The sequence below is a fragment of the Sebastes fasciatus genome, chromosome 5 (genome assembly GCF_043250625.1).
Source record: "Sebastes fasciatus isolate fSebFas1 chromosome 5, fSebFas1.pri, whole genome shotgun sequence".
Classification (NCBI taxonomy): domain Eukaryota; kingdom Metazoa; phylum Chordata; class Actinopteri; order Perciformes; family Sebastidae; genus Sebastes; species Sebastes fasciatus.
The window spans coordinates 34943063-34958858 of record NC_133799.1 but is presented as its reverse complement, the minus strand read 5'-3'; the positions used below and the strand labels follow the sequence as shown (position 1 = coordinate 34958858).

Sequence of the window (15796 nt, the reverse complement as noted above, 5' to 3'; positions counted from 1 at the left end):
AAAATGTACAAACACGCACACTTTACTTTACTTTACTTTACAACTAGCACACTATGGGCACAATACATGCCCATAGATATATAATTCACAATATATATATAGATATATATGGGAACATGTGTGTCCTGCCTATGAACATTAGTGCAAATGTGGCACCCTGGACATTTTAGGGTCAAGGATTGTGCCCAGAAATACTGAGTTGTTACCTGTGTGTCATTATTTTGGTACCCCCACTATGGTTATTTTTGCGCTTGGTGTCACTTAAAAGACAGTAGGAAGGACAGTAAACTCACCTGCTTTAGTGTCAAGTAATTCTAAGACAACATTCTGTGTTGGCCAGTAGGTGGCGGTAGTGGCTTTGGTAAGTCAGCGACTGGCGCTGTTATTCTTCTGTAGCCGGAAGTCAGCGCAGTACTAGCATAAGACAGTCAGGATAGTAGTATACAACAAAGCCGACGTTCATCCATGACTGTTCTTTTAATGTGTTTACAGGTGAGAGACGTACACAAGCGCCATATACATATAGTACTAATATTTGTGTGTTAAGGTTATTATCGTTTATGGGGCCGTGTGTTTATGTTTATAAGCGTCACGGAGTTAGTCCGATAGCTAACGCTAACGAAGGCTAGCTTGAATAGCTATTCTAGGTCCGTGGCCCTCGAGGGGTACAGTTAACGGTTGTGTATTGACTGTATAAATGTATTTCCATCTAAAATGCAGTGACATTGAAAACAAATGTGTTCAGTTGTTGATATAATTAATCTGTAATATGTTCAGAGGTTGATATAATCAGTCATTTATGTCCAGTGGTTGATATACTATGTCTTTAACAGAGTGTGTATTAGAGGCTGCACGGTTGCCATTGTGTTTTGGTAATGTTAGTTTCATGAGAAACTCATTTCATGAGAGCTTATGTAATATTGTGTACTGAATTACTTTCATTGTATTACTTTATATTGAGTTAGTTATATTTAGTTACTTTTATAGTTATTCTTTTGTAGCCGGAAGTCAGCGCAGTACTAGCATAAGACAGTCAGGAAAGTAGTATACAACAAAGCCGACGTTCATCCATGACTGTTCTTTTAATGTGTTTACAGCGTAATAAATGTACCTGGCACCTGGATGGAAAGAAACTGTCTCTTCATTCAGTATGTGGGTAACACAAAGGCACCCCCAACCATGATCACAGTCTGGAGCACGTCAGTGTAGATCACTGCTGCCAAACCACCTACAGAGACACACACACATATAAAATGCTCAAATCATAACATGGCAAACTGCAGCCCAACAGGCAACAACAGCTGTCAGTGTGTCAGTGTGCTGACTTGACTATGACTTGCCCCCAAACTGCATGTGATCATCATAAAGTGGGCATGTCTGTAAAGGGGAGACTCGTGGGTACCCATAGAAGCCATTTACATTCACATATCTAGAGGTCAGAGGTCAAGGGACCCCTCTGAAAATGGTCATGCCAGTTTTTCCTCGTCAAAATCTAGCTTATTATTGAGCGTTATTTAACCTCCTTCCCAACAAGCTAGTGTGACACGGTTGGTACCGATGAATTCCTCAGTTTGTGTAGTTTCATGTGATGCCAGTATCTTTACTTTCAGCTTTCATCAAGACTTTTCTCCGTTGTTGAGTGAAAAATGTTTTCTTTAAGAATTCAAGGTAACACTGGGTGAGGTAACTGATATACGAATGATCATTTTGGGGGTGAAGTATTCCTTTAAAGACTATCAACAAATCAGCCTGCAGTGTCAGAATCCTCCTGCTTTCCTGTTCAGCTCGGGTGTGTCCCCAAAAACCTGGTAGCCTGCTCTCAGACCTCTGAATCACCACCTTCGTATATCTGCCCTCCGGCAGTTGGACAAGAATTCGACCAATAAGGGCGTTATTAATATATTAATAGGCAGAATTAAAAACAGGGACACCATCTTCCTGTGCCAGAGTCAGAAACATTACTAAATCCATGAAAAATAGTGACAGAATTGCCGCAAAGGTGGGATGTTGTGTGTTGACTTACAGAAAGATCAACTCAAAGTGATACATCACCAAATAACAGCCGCAGGACAGATAGACTGAATCAGTCTGAATGAACAAAGTGAAAGCAAATGGACATTCACTATTCTATTTACACAAAGAAGTGTGTGTGTGTGTGTGTGTTTTCCTGCCACAGTGTAAACAGCAGTGACCAGCAGCAGAACGCCTGTAGACAGATAGAGATCCCAGCCCAACGTGAAAGTATCTGTATTCGGAAACCTCGGAAACAAGCCGTCAGCATTTAGCCTGTAACTTTGCGATGTCACAACTGTACAACGTTTCAGTTTTAAAGGTAAACATTCTAGTCCCGGTTTATTTCAAGTTACAGTGTTTGCGAATGACAATTAGCTGACAGGAAGTAAACATGGACCCAAGCTGTTGCCTAGCAACGCAATGCTGTTGCAATGTGCTAAAACGAAGCGTTTAAGTCAGAGGGTGAATACAGGCATATTCAGGCAGACAGGATGAGGAAAATAAAGTTTTTTTTTAGCATTACAGTATGTGAACATGTTCTATGTGTAGAAACACTACAAAATTTAACAACATCAGCAGGATATAGGACCTTTAAGCATTCCAGTACCAATTCAAACACAGTAAAAAGAAGAAATTTGAGTGACACTTTTACAATTCAGAACATAACGTTTTCCAAGTTACCGCGGAACAAGACGAAATCAGGAACATCCTGATGATTGACAAAACATTAATAAAATAGTTCCTCACTTACTGAATCAAGAGCTATATATATTAGATAATGTTGACTTACTAAACAAACTTACTATACTATATTTATGACTCATTATGGAACGATTGGTTCTTAAATCGCCTTGAGTCTACAGTTTCTTTGTGTGTCGTTCCTGGAAAAAGGGTCTTGGTAAGGTAATCATGACATAATGAGGCACCGCTTCACAGAGATGGCACATTACTTAATGATAATGAGGCACAATAAGGGTAGTGAGTTGCAAGGAAATATGTTTTTCTTTTCCATAATTGTCAAAATTTGCTGATATAGTTATATTGCGTGCCTACGTCTGGGCGTGGAAGCGTCACTCGGGCTCTCTCAGCTGTCTTTTTTAGTGTGTTAAAAAGTGACCTTTGTCAGTGGTTAAATGTGTGCCATGATCATTAATATTATTATATGTCTTTGCTGATGAAAGATTGGTTTATCCACTGGACAAAGCCTTTCATTTCATCCAAAAAAAAGGGCCAAATGCCAGTCCAGCAGCTACATCAATCTAACCTTTACTGATAGCAACTTATTAGGCAAAATATCCCCAGAGAAACACATTAACAGTCAGTAGAAGCAGGGCGTTCACATCGCAGACTCTCTTCCAGAGCGGCTCCTCCTGCAGGGAGTTCAGTTCGCTGTTTTCAACCGCCGGAGGTACAGATCCAGAGCTCGGACCAGTCAGACCGCAGAGCCACAAGGCACCTCTACGCCACCAGGAATCTGGCGAGCGGTCAGAGTCCAGGCTGAGGTCAGAGGTCACTGGGTCGGCGCAGGTCGTCGGGGGAGCTGTGAAGTCGACCCGAGGCTCCTGGCTATATCTGGACCACCAGGTCAGCCTGTACAGCTGGACAGGAGAGAGGACATTGAACACATACTGTATGTCTGTGTTAGTGTCAGTGCTCATCGTGGTCTACCTTTCAATCAAAGACGTGCAGGCTCACATTGGTAGACTAGCACTGGGAGCTCAACGCACTACAAATTAATAAAACATCTTCACCAATCTGACAACATACACTCGGAGAGCGCAGACCTCCGCCAATGCGTGACTTTAAAAACAGATCACAGCTCACAGCTGGTGGTACCGTGAGGTGGTCGGCTTGTTATTGTTTCCGTGTGACGTATCGGCGGATGCCTCTCTCATTCAGCAGCCTTGTTATGTCTGTATAACGTTACACTAGGTTGTCTCTCATCCCGTCATCTACTGCTTTTTTCTGTCTCACCGCGGACGGCCAGCAGCTCCCGCACCTCGATGTCTCGCCACACATCTACACACGTATCTCTCAGCTCTCAGAAGGAGGCGTCATCATTCACACTGCGCATGTGTTACACATATAAAACACTGCAAATAGGAGAAATGTGCTGCAAGTAGCACACATGACAACAGAAACTGTTTCCAGGGGACACTAAAAAGTGATGCACATGACTGAAATTAACTTAGCGTTAGCCTTTTACTTATCATTCGCTGCCTAATTCAAATCGTCAGATGGATACATACAGGCGGCTGTGGCTCAGAGGGTAGAGCAGGTCGTCCACCAATCGGAAGGTCGGTGGTTCGATCCCCGGCTGCTCCGGGTCACATGTCGATGTGTCCTTGAGCAAGACACTTAACCCCAAATTGTTCCCGAGCCATGAGTGTGTGAATGAGTATTTAGATTAGATCCTGATGGGCAAAGTTGGCACCTTGCATGGCAGCCTCTGCCATCAATGGGTGAATGCTGACTTGTAGTGTAAAGAGCTGTGAGTGGTCGGAAGACTAGAAAAGCAAGTCCATTTACCATTTACCATACATACAATGAGTTGTGAAACAGGCTAACGTTATGTTAGCTGGCTTGGGTCCTGGTTCGGCTGAGACGGCGCGCTCATCGCCCCCCCACTCCCCACCATGTTACTGGCAAACGTGCAGTCTCTAGATAATAAACCTCACGGAGACCTGGCTACCAGCTGAGGTACCGGACCACGCCATAGAGCCCCCGGGTTTCACCGTCCATCAGGTGGACAGAGACCAGGAACTCCCTGGGAAAACAAGGGGCGGAGGGGTATGTCTGATGGTTAACCGGACTTGGTGCGTCCAACAGAACATCAGGACCATCAGCACCTTCTGCTCCCCTGACTTGGAGTACCTCATGCTGCAGTGTCGGCCTTGTTGGCTCCCCAGGGAGTTTACATCGGTTACCATCGCCGGTGTTTATATCCCCCCCCAGGCCGACACGAACAGAGCGCTCCGGGAGTTAAACAGAGCGCTCCGGGAGTTACACAGAGCAGTTAACGTGCAGGAGACCGCGCACCCGAAGACCGCGCACCCGAAGACCGCACTTATTGTTGCGGGGGACTTCAACCGGGCTAATCTGAGGAACATTTCCCCAAAACTGTATCAGCACATTCACTTCAACACACGCGAGGAAAACACACTGAACCACTGCTACACACCCTTCCGCAACGGCTACAAAGCCCTCCCCAGCCCACCTTTCGGCAAATCGGATCACTCCTCCATCCTCCTTCTCCCCGCCTATAGGCAGAGACTGAAATGTGAAGCCCCCGCCTATAGGACCGTTCACTGCTGGTCAGACCAATCAGACGCCATCCTTCAGGATTGTTTTGATCACGTGGATTGGGAGATGTTCAGGACCGCAAACGACAGCATCAGTGACTTCACAGACACAGTCTCCAGCTTCATCAGGACATGCACGGAGGATGTAGTCCCCACAAAAACTATAAAGACAAAGCCAAATCAAAAGCCCTGGATAAACTGTGATGTCCGTGCAGCCCTCAATGCACGGAACACAGCCTTCACCTCAGGCTCACCAGACGACTACAAACATTCACGTTATTCATTAAGGTCAGTAATCAAACAAGCAAAGAGAGACTACAGACAACGGGTGGAGTCCAAGCTCATTTCCAACAACCCAAGGCACTTGTGGCAAGGACTCCAAACCATGACAGACTATAAAGGACCCAGACAACAGATCACAGACACAGCACCAAACCTCCCAGACGAACTCAATCATTTTAACGCCAGGTTTGACTCCTCTGTCAGACCCTGTGTCATGTCCTGCCCCACCCCCACCCCTGCAGACAATCAGAACCCCCCCTTACCCTTGCAATTTACATACCACCCAAACAGAGGCACAGAGGACGCCATCGCCCACGTCCTACACACCGCCCTCTCCCACCTGGAAGGAAGGGACACCTATGTGAGGATGCTGTTCGTGGATTACAGCTCAGCATTCAACACCATAGTGCCCTCCAGGCTCGTCAGTAAGCTCAAGGATCTGGGCCTGAACACACCACTGGGTGACTGGATCCTGGACTTTCTGACGGGACGCCCCCAGGTGGTGAGAATTGACAACCTCAACTTGACTTCACTGACTCTCAGCACGGGAGCGCCACAGGGCTGTGTTCTCAGCCCCCTCCTGTACTCCCTCTACACCCACGACTGTGTGGCAACAAGAGCTTCAAACACCATCGTGAAGTTTACGGACGATACAGCAGTTGTGGGGTTGATCTCCCATGGCGACGAGACGGCTTACAGGGCGGAGGTGACCACCCTGGAACAGTGGTGTCAGAACAACCACCTCTCCCTGAACATCTCAAAGACCAAGGAGGTCATCGTGGATTACAGGAGGGGGAGTTGCACTCACCCCAACGGCACAGCGGTGGAGAGGGAGGACACCTTTAAATACCTGGGTGTCAACATCCATAAGGACTTGACATGGGCCACCCACACCACCGCTGTAGTCAGGAAGGCCTAGCAGAGACTGTACGCTCTGAGGCGACTCAAGACTTTCAGACTGAAACCACAAATCCTCAGGGACTTCTACCGGGGCACCATAGAGAGCCTCCTGACAGGCTGCTTCACCAACGTGGACCGTAAGGCGCTGGAAAGGGTGGTGCGCTCGGCCCAACACATCGCCGGGTGCGAGCTGCCCAGCCTGCAAGAGCTTTACACCCAGCGGTGCCTCAGGAAGTCCCTGAGGGTCATTAAGGACAACACACACACACAACAGCCTGTTCTCCCTCCTGCCCTCTGGTAGAAGATACAGAACCCCCAGGACTCTCACCAGCAGACTGAGGAACAGTTTTTCCCCCCAGGCCATCAGACTTTTAAATCTATAATTCATTCGACACATTCTTACACAAAAATATATCTTATACTGTATATACTGTATATATTCTTAATATATGTTCTTAATATGCCCTTGTATAAAGTATTTCCTTTTAAAATTGTAATGAAATGTAATATAACTTATTATTTTAATGGAGCTTCCCAGCAAAAAGCATTTCACACGTTTGTACCTGTACAACCGGCGTGACAATAAACATCTTGAATCTTGAATCTTGAATCTGTACTATAAAGAGTTACTCTCAGAAGCTGTAATAGGGGACAAGCAAGTTAAACTACTGGTAGGTTTTGGTTAGGTTAGGTAGCTTTGATCACTTAGATTAATTTGTTTATCAGTTAACAATTGACTGCTGCCCGTTCTTTCATTACAGAAAGGGGTTTATTTTATATTATGCAACTTATTTTGACTCGTTTTAAACAATTAATTAAACAATTTGCAATTTATTTTCGTCCTTGAACGTTACTTGGTGACAGTCCTAAAAGCAGCTTCAGCCAGCTAACATAACGTTAGCCCGTTTCACAGTTAATTGTGTGGATTTCATCAGATTATTTGATTTGGCAGGAGCAAAAAGATAACAAGGTTAACAGCAGATATCTGCAATAATATCTGAATGACAATGTTCAAATAAACCAAACGTAATTACATTTTAGCTCATTTTCTAACACCGGCAGGTAGACGACTTCAATAACTTCATAAACCAAAAATCATGACAACAACAAGCGCCCCCAGCTTGTGTGCGTCAATTTTTAGTGTCCCCAGGAAACAGTTTCCATTGTTGTCTGTGTGACTTTCAGCATTGATTTGCTAGTGGTTTGTCTATTTGCAGTGTGTTGAGCTCTCAGGGCCACCGTATATTTGCCTCTACCGTACTTCAAAAAACATCAGACCTTAACCTTTGCACTGAATCATCTCTGAACTATGAATGTTGTGCTTTGTCATCCCTCTGTCGTCATGTTCAAACCTCACAGCTAACACATGCAGATGTTGTGATTGTTAATGAGAGCAGCAGATAGATGGGGAGGCGTTCATGGATGTATGTTCCTTACATGTTCTTTAGGTATCGGGGCCGTGGCCAAGCTGACAGCAACAATGATAATGCAGGTGAGAGCCAACAGGATGAGAGCAAAGTACAGGTAGTGGACATCGGCCAGGACAGCAGGCCGTCGGTCAGGCTGACCACAGGAAGGAGCTCCATAGGAGACCTCCAGAACCATGCGGATCAGTCCCACCGCTAGTCCCGCCATCAGACCCCAGAATGCACCCTGAGAAACACAGAAATATTAAAGGTCCCATATTGTAAAAAGTGACATTTTCATGTCTTTTATATTATAAAGCAGGTTTAAGTTCTATATAAATACTGTGAAAGTATTGAAACGCTTAATCCACAGAGAAACACACACAGCCTGAAACTGAGCTTTTGAAACAAGCTGTCAGGATTTCTGTCCATTTGTGATGTCGCAAATCTACAATATTTAGACCATTTCAAAGTTTTAAACGTAAATATTCTAAATGGGTCCCAGTTTATTTCCAGTTGCAGTGGATGTGAATGTCATCAGCTGACAGGACGTAAACATGGACCCAAGCTGTTGCCTAGCAACGCAATTCTGTTGCAATTCCGTTGCAATTCCATTGAAATGTACTAAAACGGAGCGTTTCAGACAGAGGGTAAATACAGGCATATTCAGACAGATGGTATAATAATAATAATAATAATACATTTTATTTAGTGGCGCCTTTCTGGACACCCAAGGACACCTTACAAAAATCAGTTAAAACATTGACAGATAAAACAATCTAAAAACAACAGGACATGACAGAGACATATTTGTACAGACACATAGGATGGGTGATGATGAGTTCTAGAGAGAGTAGGCCAGTTTAAACAGGTGTGTTTTGAGGAGGGATTTGAAAGATGTGATGTTGTCAGACTGCCGGATGTGTGGGGGGAGTGAGTTCCATAACCTGGGAGCAGAGCAGCTGAATGCCCCGGCTCCCATGGTGCTGAGGCGTGAGGTGGGGGTGGTCAGAAGTCCGGCTGATGATGAGCGGAGGGAACGGGAGGGAGTGTACTCCTGGAGGAGGTCTGTGAGGTAGGTGGGGGCGAGGTTATGGAGGGCTTTGTAGGTGAGCAGAAGGTTTTTGTAATCGATCCGGGATTTAACAGGGAGCCAGTGCAGCTGGATGAGGATGGGGGTGATGTGGTCGGAGGATTTGGTGCGGGTGATGATCCGGGCGGCAGAGTTCTGAATGATTTGGAGTCTGTTGAGTAGTTTGATGGGAATGCCAGAGAGGACAGCGTTGCAATAGTCAATCCGGGATGTAACAAAAGCGTGAACCAGGATTTCAGTGCTGGAGTGGGACAGGGATGGGCGGAGTCTAGAGATGTTGCGGAGGTGGAAGAAGGCAGTCCGGGTGATGTTTTTTATGTGGGATGAAAAAGAGAGTGTGCTGTCCAGGGTGACCCCAAGACTCTTGACATGGGTGGAGAACGGTACTGGGAAGCCATCAATGGTGATGTTTTGAGCAGTGGTGTGTTGAGTTTTAGAGATGTTGTTCTTGGAGCTGATGAGCAGGGCCTCGGTTTTATGGCTGTTGAGTTTTAAAAAGTTCCTGCTCATCCAGCTCCTGATGTGTTGTAGGCAGGTGGTGAGGGAGGCGGGTGGCAGGGCAGCAGTGGGTGTAGTTGAAATGTAGACCTGTGTGTCGTCGGCATAACAGTGGAATCGGACATTGTGATGACGGAGGATAGTGCCAAGGGGAAGGAGGTAAATGATAAACAGGAGTGGACCCAATACTGACCCCTGGGGGACACCCAGTGAGACAGCGGAACACCTTGACCTGTGATTACCCAGTTTCACAAATTGTAGTCTGTCGGTGAGGTATGAGGAGAACCATGTGAGTGCAACACCGGTGATACCAATATCAGGTATGAGGAAACTATAGTTTTATTTAAACATTAAAGCATGTAAACATGCTCTAGTAGAAACACAAAATACAAGTATGAACCTGAAAATGAGCATGATATGGGACCTTTAAAAAAACAGCACTGAAGTGAAAAGGGCATTAATTTATCTTTGTCCCTGTCTCTTAGAGGTGCCCAGTGTCAAAATCTAGTTTCAAATATCTTTATTAGGCTAGATTTTTAGTTTTATATTGAGGGCTAATGGCACAGCTGACATGCGCCTCCTCAAATATATAACTACATGTTGTTGGGGCTACAGCGCCAATCTTCACTTGTGCTGTAGGGTTATCATACAAGTTCTGAATTACTTTTATAAATCTTTCTTGAAAGCCGAATCTTCCCAAAACTTTATATAAAAATACCCATCTAACTGAGTCGAACGCTATTCCTCGTCTAATCCCACTATCAATGACTTAGTTTTATCCTTAGTTATTTGTTCTAGTATATGTAAAGTCCTTCTTATGTTGTCCAGAGTCTGTCGTTGTTGGATGAATCCAGTCTGGTCTAAATGGATAAGGTCAGGTAAGAGGTTTTCAAGTCTACGGGCTAGGATGGATGTAAAAAGTTTGTAGTCAAAGTTGAGAACACTGACAGGTCGGTAGTTGCCGCATTCTTGTTCGTCTTTATTTTCCTTGGGAATTCCCTCCGTCTCACTAGGACTCCTGGTGCATAGTCATGATCGAGGCTGATTTTATTGTTATTCCACGTGAAGCCTTTCTTCTGCCATGCCAGTTTAAGCACTTCTTCCTTCACTCTGAAGCTGAGGAATCTGACTAACATTGATCTGGGCTGGGCACCTGCCCGCGGCCGCAGAGCTAATGCGCGGTGGGCTCTTTCTATCTGCAGGTCCTTCGTGCTGGGAATATCCAGATTCTCTCTGAGCAACTTCTCCACGAAGGCTATCACTGACCTGGGTTCGCCTTCAGCTCCTTTGGGTACCCCATATATCCTCACGTTTTCCCTCCTTAAGCGTCTCTCTTGAGCCGTTAGCTTTGCCTGGAGCTGCTCCTGTAGTTTTAGCATTTCAGCTAAAGCCTCCTCCATGTTTTGCAGCCTCTCCGTTCTCCAGAATCCTCGCTTCAGCTTCATCTAACCTCGAATTGGTTTTTGCAAGTTCTCCTTTAATGTCCTCAAACAGTTTTTTGTTGTCTTGTCTAAAATCCCGGATTTCTCTGAGGATTAGAGTCAGGTTCACGGTCTCCTCCTCGCCCTCCATTCTGTTGCTGTCCTGGCTAGCCGTGGGGTCGCTAGCTCCGTCTAGCTGCTCCGGCACCTCGTTGTTTTTATCGGTAGAAAGAGCAGACTTTTTTCCCCTATATCTAGACGCCATCCTCGCCCCCTTTCTAAATACAGTAAACATACACCACAACTTCTAATATTTCGACTCTGGGGCAGGTTTATTTCACTTTTGTCGAGAGAACTTTGCTAAGCTGCCATCCCCACGGTGACCGGAACCGGACTACAATCTGATCTTTCAACTTCAAAACGTAGTTACCTTGACTGAGTTTAAAGCTCTGGTGAAATGCAAGTTTTATAATGTTGTTAATTTATGTGTTGTCTGTTACTTTTACTATAACTGTGTTGCTGCTATCTTGGCCCGGTCTCCCTTGTAAAAGAGATCTTTGATCTCAAAGGGACTAACCTAATAAATAAAATAAATAATGCTGTGATATCGTAGACATTACTCCTCTATATCTTTACATAGACTAATAGTTGATGATGATATATTAACGCTCTGAATTTCTGAATGTATGAAAGTAAAACCTACCTGCTCGTTGGCACGTGGCCAGAAGATAGCCATGAGGAAAACGGCGGTGATGGGCGGAGCTAGAAAGCTGGTGACTGACTGGACGTAATCAAACAACTGTCCACTGTTGGCTGTTTGGATGACTGGAATCCACAACAGACTAACACACACCAAGACCAGGATGAACACCCTGAAAATACACAAAATATTATAATCTGTCAATTTTGGGTGAGGTCAAACAGAGTCTTAAAGGTCCCATATCATGCTCATTTTCAGGTTCATATTTGTATTTTGTGTTTCTACTAGAACATGTTTACATGCTGTAATGTTAAAAAAAAAACTTTATTTTCATCATACTGTCTGTCTGACTATGCCTGTATTTATCATCTGTCTGAAACGCTTTGTTTTAGCTCATTTCGACGGAATTGCTTTGCTAGGCAACAGTCTGGGTCCATGTTTACTTCCTGTTAGCTGATGTCATTTACATACACTGCACTGTACGTAATTAAGAATGTTTACGTTTAAAACCGTGTAATGGTCTAAATATTGTATATTTGTGACATCACAAATGGACAGAAATCCTAACGGCTTGTTTCAACCTTTAAGTCTTTACAGTTGGAAGGATAACTGGATCAGATAGGAAAATAGATTTACTGTTCTGTGTAACTAAGGAACCATCTGGCGTTTCAGGTTACCTATCCCGGGTCTAATGTCCATGACATTATCACTACTATTCATTTTGTCGTCAGTGTTGCTGTTGCATGGTCACCATCATCACCGTTGGAGATGAACTGCGCCTCGCCTGGAAAGTAGACGACATCAGGCGGCAGCAGCAGCAGCAGCAGCAGCAGCGGGGGCGGGGACAAAAAGCTGCGGTCAAGTCGGACAGTTTCCAGCAGTCTTCAATGAATTTACAGGAAGTCACAGAAGAAGTGACTTCCTGTTAGATCCGATCTGTAGGCCACTTGTAGTTTTCAGACCACGTTGGGATTTATTTATATTTGTTTGTAAATCTATATGGAAATGTGCGTGTATCTGGCATTGGATTCTATCCTTTATTATTTTTATGTCCGCCTTGTAAAGCACATAATGAGCACTCGTTTTGATAAGTGTTATATATAAATAACCTTCATTATTATAATAATCATTATTATCAATCACACAAGATGTGTTTGTTAACAGATGAAACCTTCATTGCACAACACGAGACTAATATCCTAAAACTAGTGTTAAATATTACAATTACACAGAAGGTTAGGACTTTCTACAACACGTGGTGTTTGCTGTCAGAACTAAGAGCCAATCAGCTCTTTGATCAGGCGTTTCCCATAATGCCCTGGGTCTTGCAGTTTGTGGAGAGCAGCTGCGTTGCCTGGCTCTAAAATCTGCGACCGCCTCGATCTCGTGAGGTTATCGTTGCCCACGTGTGCGTGACGTCGGAGCGAGTCGGCATCAAGTCGGACACGAATCTAACCGGCGTGCATTGCGCGGCGATCGCCGGTAATCGATTCTGCGCAGGCCTGGCTCATCTCCAACGAGCCTATTATTATCATTGCTTTACCTACATCATTTTGAATCAAGAGGGTGTTTTCTCTATATGTATCAGATAGTCTCGACACCACTACCTTCCGACTATCATGAGTTCCCTCTCCGAGGCGTCAGGTCTGGCTCTGTGGTAGAGGTCCAGTGTAAACAGAGTGGAGCTGCTGTTAAAGATGGAGGTCAGCGATGACATCAGAGCAGCTAACATCACCGCTAGCATCAGACCACGAAGACCTGCACGTCAAAAAGATGGCGCAGTCACGGAGAAATATCAGGTTTACATTCAACTATAAAACTCTATTATTTGATCATTAATCATTTTACACAGGGAAAAAAAACAAAATAATAATAATACTGCAGAAGCAAATAAAAGCACAGCTGATTTCACTAAAAATGTATTTTAACATGTATACATGGTATATCTGAGGGGGTTTTCCTAATAAAGAATCTCCAATAATAAGAGTTCTTTCTCTTGATTTGTTCTCAAGACGTTCTCCTTTCATAAAATGTCCTGTTTTCAAGATGTGTCTATGGAAATTTGAGACGTATACCACAGCACTTACAGTGCTTTACATGCTGTACTATACTATACTATTTTATATAAATTTATGAATATTAAGTACCGTATGATCTTTAGTTTCTACTAATATGTCCTGACAACAGCGATAGGCACGGAGGATTAATCGACAGAGCACACCTGAGTGCAAGGTGCAAGATTAGAAGGTATAATAAGTAAAATACGGAGAAAGTAAGGCATGTATGTGTGTGCAAGTGTATGTGCACGTGTGTGTGCATGTGTGTGTGTTTGGGTGACATCACAGCAGTGGTGACATCACAGCAGTGGTGACATCATCACTGCATCGTGACATCATCACTGCATCGTAACATCACCAGATGGAACACTGTGATGAATTAAAGGAGTGGTGACATCAGTTGTGACATCTTAAAGGAGCGGTGACATCATAAAGGAGTGACATTCAGGAGAGAGTCCCAGAATCACACAACTGTAGTTGAATCTGAAGACTCGATCAGACGAAACACATCGACTGAGAGAAGCAGTTTCAAGTCTCAAGAGAAAGGTATGAATTTTATGAATGCATTGCTTTAGATTAAACCTCCCAACAGTATATGAAGCAGTTCAAATTAGCCCCAACATTTAAATGCAGCTTACATGTTAGTTAATAATAATTAGGGCTGCAACTAACGATTATTTTCACTCATCAGACTATCTACTGAGAGAAGCAGTGAATTTCTCTCCAAAAACCACGAAGCATCGACAAGAATTGACCGTAAATCAGCATCATGGTATCATCAAGAACTTCCCAGCCAGAATCCATCATGCCCGAGTTCAACGTCCGTCGCGCTGTTTCCAAGCTGCTCAACTCCTTCTTTAAGGGGATGACGGCGGATCAGTGGGGATTTTTGAAATCCGGCAGCCCCGACGACGCCACTATGACCATGATGGGAGAGTTGCTGTTGGACATGACAGCGGCCTTGACAAAAGCTTTCCTGAAATCTCTCGGGAGCACGACCCTGGCGTCTGAGGACGACGTCCAAATCAATCTGGGCGACACAATCTCTCAGAGTTTTGCCGAAGCTCTGGGCGTCGACGTCTCGGTTCAGTGTCCGAGCTCCAAAAACTTGACGACATTGATCTCTGCAGAGGTTTCGGAGAGCGTCCGAAGTGCCCTCTCCAGCCCCGAGGGCATAGTTCAGCGCCTCACTCCTCCCAGCAGACTCAACAGCATGATTATGCACGCCTGCAAAATGTGCCAGACATTCATTGGCAAGATGAAGTCGGTGTTCTCGCCTCGACAGCGCAAGCAGAGGACCATCTACGAAGAATCAGATGTGGAACTGGAACCTTCAGACGCCAAAGACCGCCATGCGGCGACGCCTTCGTCTGACGTCGTGATTTCGATGAAAGACATCGCTATTGTCCAAATCATCATCAAGACGCAGTTGAACGTCATCACCGAACCTCTCTTGGTTGACGTGCCGGACTCCGAGTACGCGCTGTTGCAGTCTCAAAGCGCTCGGGAGATTGAAGACGTCGCGGAAGAAATCGCTCGGAGTATCGCCGAAGAGGCTGTAAGACAGACTCCTTCGGAGCAGAAGAGCAAACGCTCCAAGAAAAACATCGGAAGCAAAATTAAGAAGCTTTTGGCAAAGTGCTTTGCCAAATCGTGCATCCATCGCATCGTGGCACAGATGAGGAAAAAATTCCACCGAAGCTCCAAAGTTCACAGTCGGGAGTCGGCAAAGTCTCTCACGAAGAAGATTAACGATCTGATGAAAAAAACAGAGAACCACGATCTTCTGGGACTCGGCACTCCGCTCCTAAACATTCCCCCCGGTCGAGTCTTGGAGTTCACAAAGGTCTTAAGTGATCTCCTCTACACACACATCCTACACGGGCCAGAGATCATCCCCGAGCCGGTGATACGTGCTAACATGCGCGCCGAATTGCAGCGGAAGGTGCTCGGTTTCCTGTCTCTGGCCAGATGGTGGCAGATCTGTCAGTCCGGCGGCCTCGCCAACAATATGAGACACGCCATACTGGGCACTAAGCCGAGGGCCAAGAAACCTTTGGCAATCACTGCCCCGCCTCCCCCGGTTTTTCGTGATGACTGTGAACGTCGAGCGCGGAATGTACA

The 15796-nt window shown here is 45.0% G+C and overlaps 1 protein-coding gene across 2 annotated transcripts in view; it reads right to left on the bottom strand.

Annotated features, from left to right (window-relative positions):
• Positions 1–2504: 2504 nt before the first annotated feature.
• The window catches only part of slc5a9 (solute carrier family 5 member 9), a 33943-nt gene continuing 20651 nt past the window's right edge, over positions 2505–15796 (bottom strand). For both annotated transcript variants that reach the window (XM_074636919.1, XM_074636920.1), the window contains 4 exons: positions 13223–13373; positions 11619–11787; positions 7935–8150; positions 2505–3611 (listed from right to left, as the gene is read on the bottom strand). In XM_074636919.1, coding sequence (XP_074493020.1) covers positions 3297–3611; positions 7935–8150; positions 11619–11787; positions 13223–13373 — 851 coding nt within the window. In that variant the 3' untranslated portion in view covers positions 2505–3296. The remainder of the gene's footprint in view (positions 3612–7934; positions 8151–11618; positions 11788–13222; positions 13374–15796) is intronic.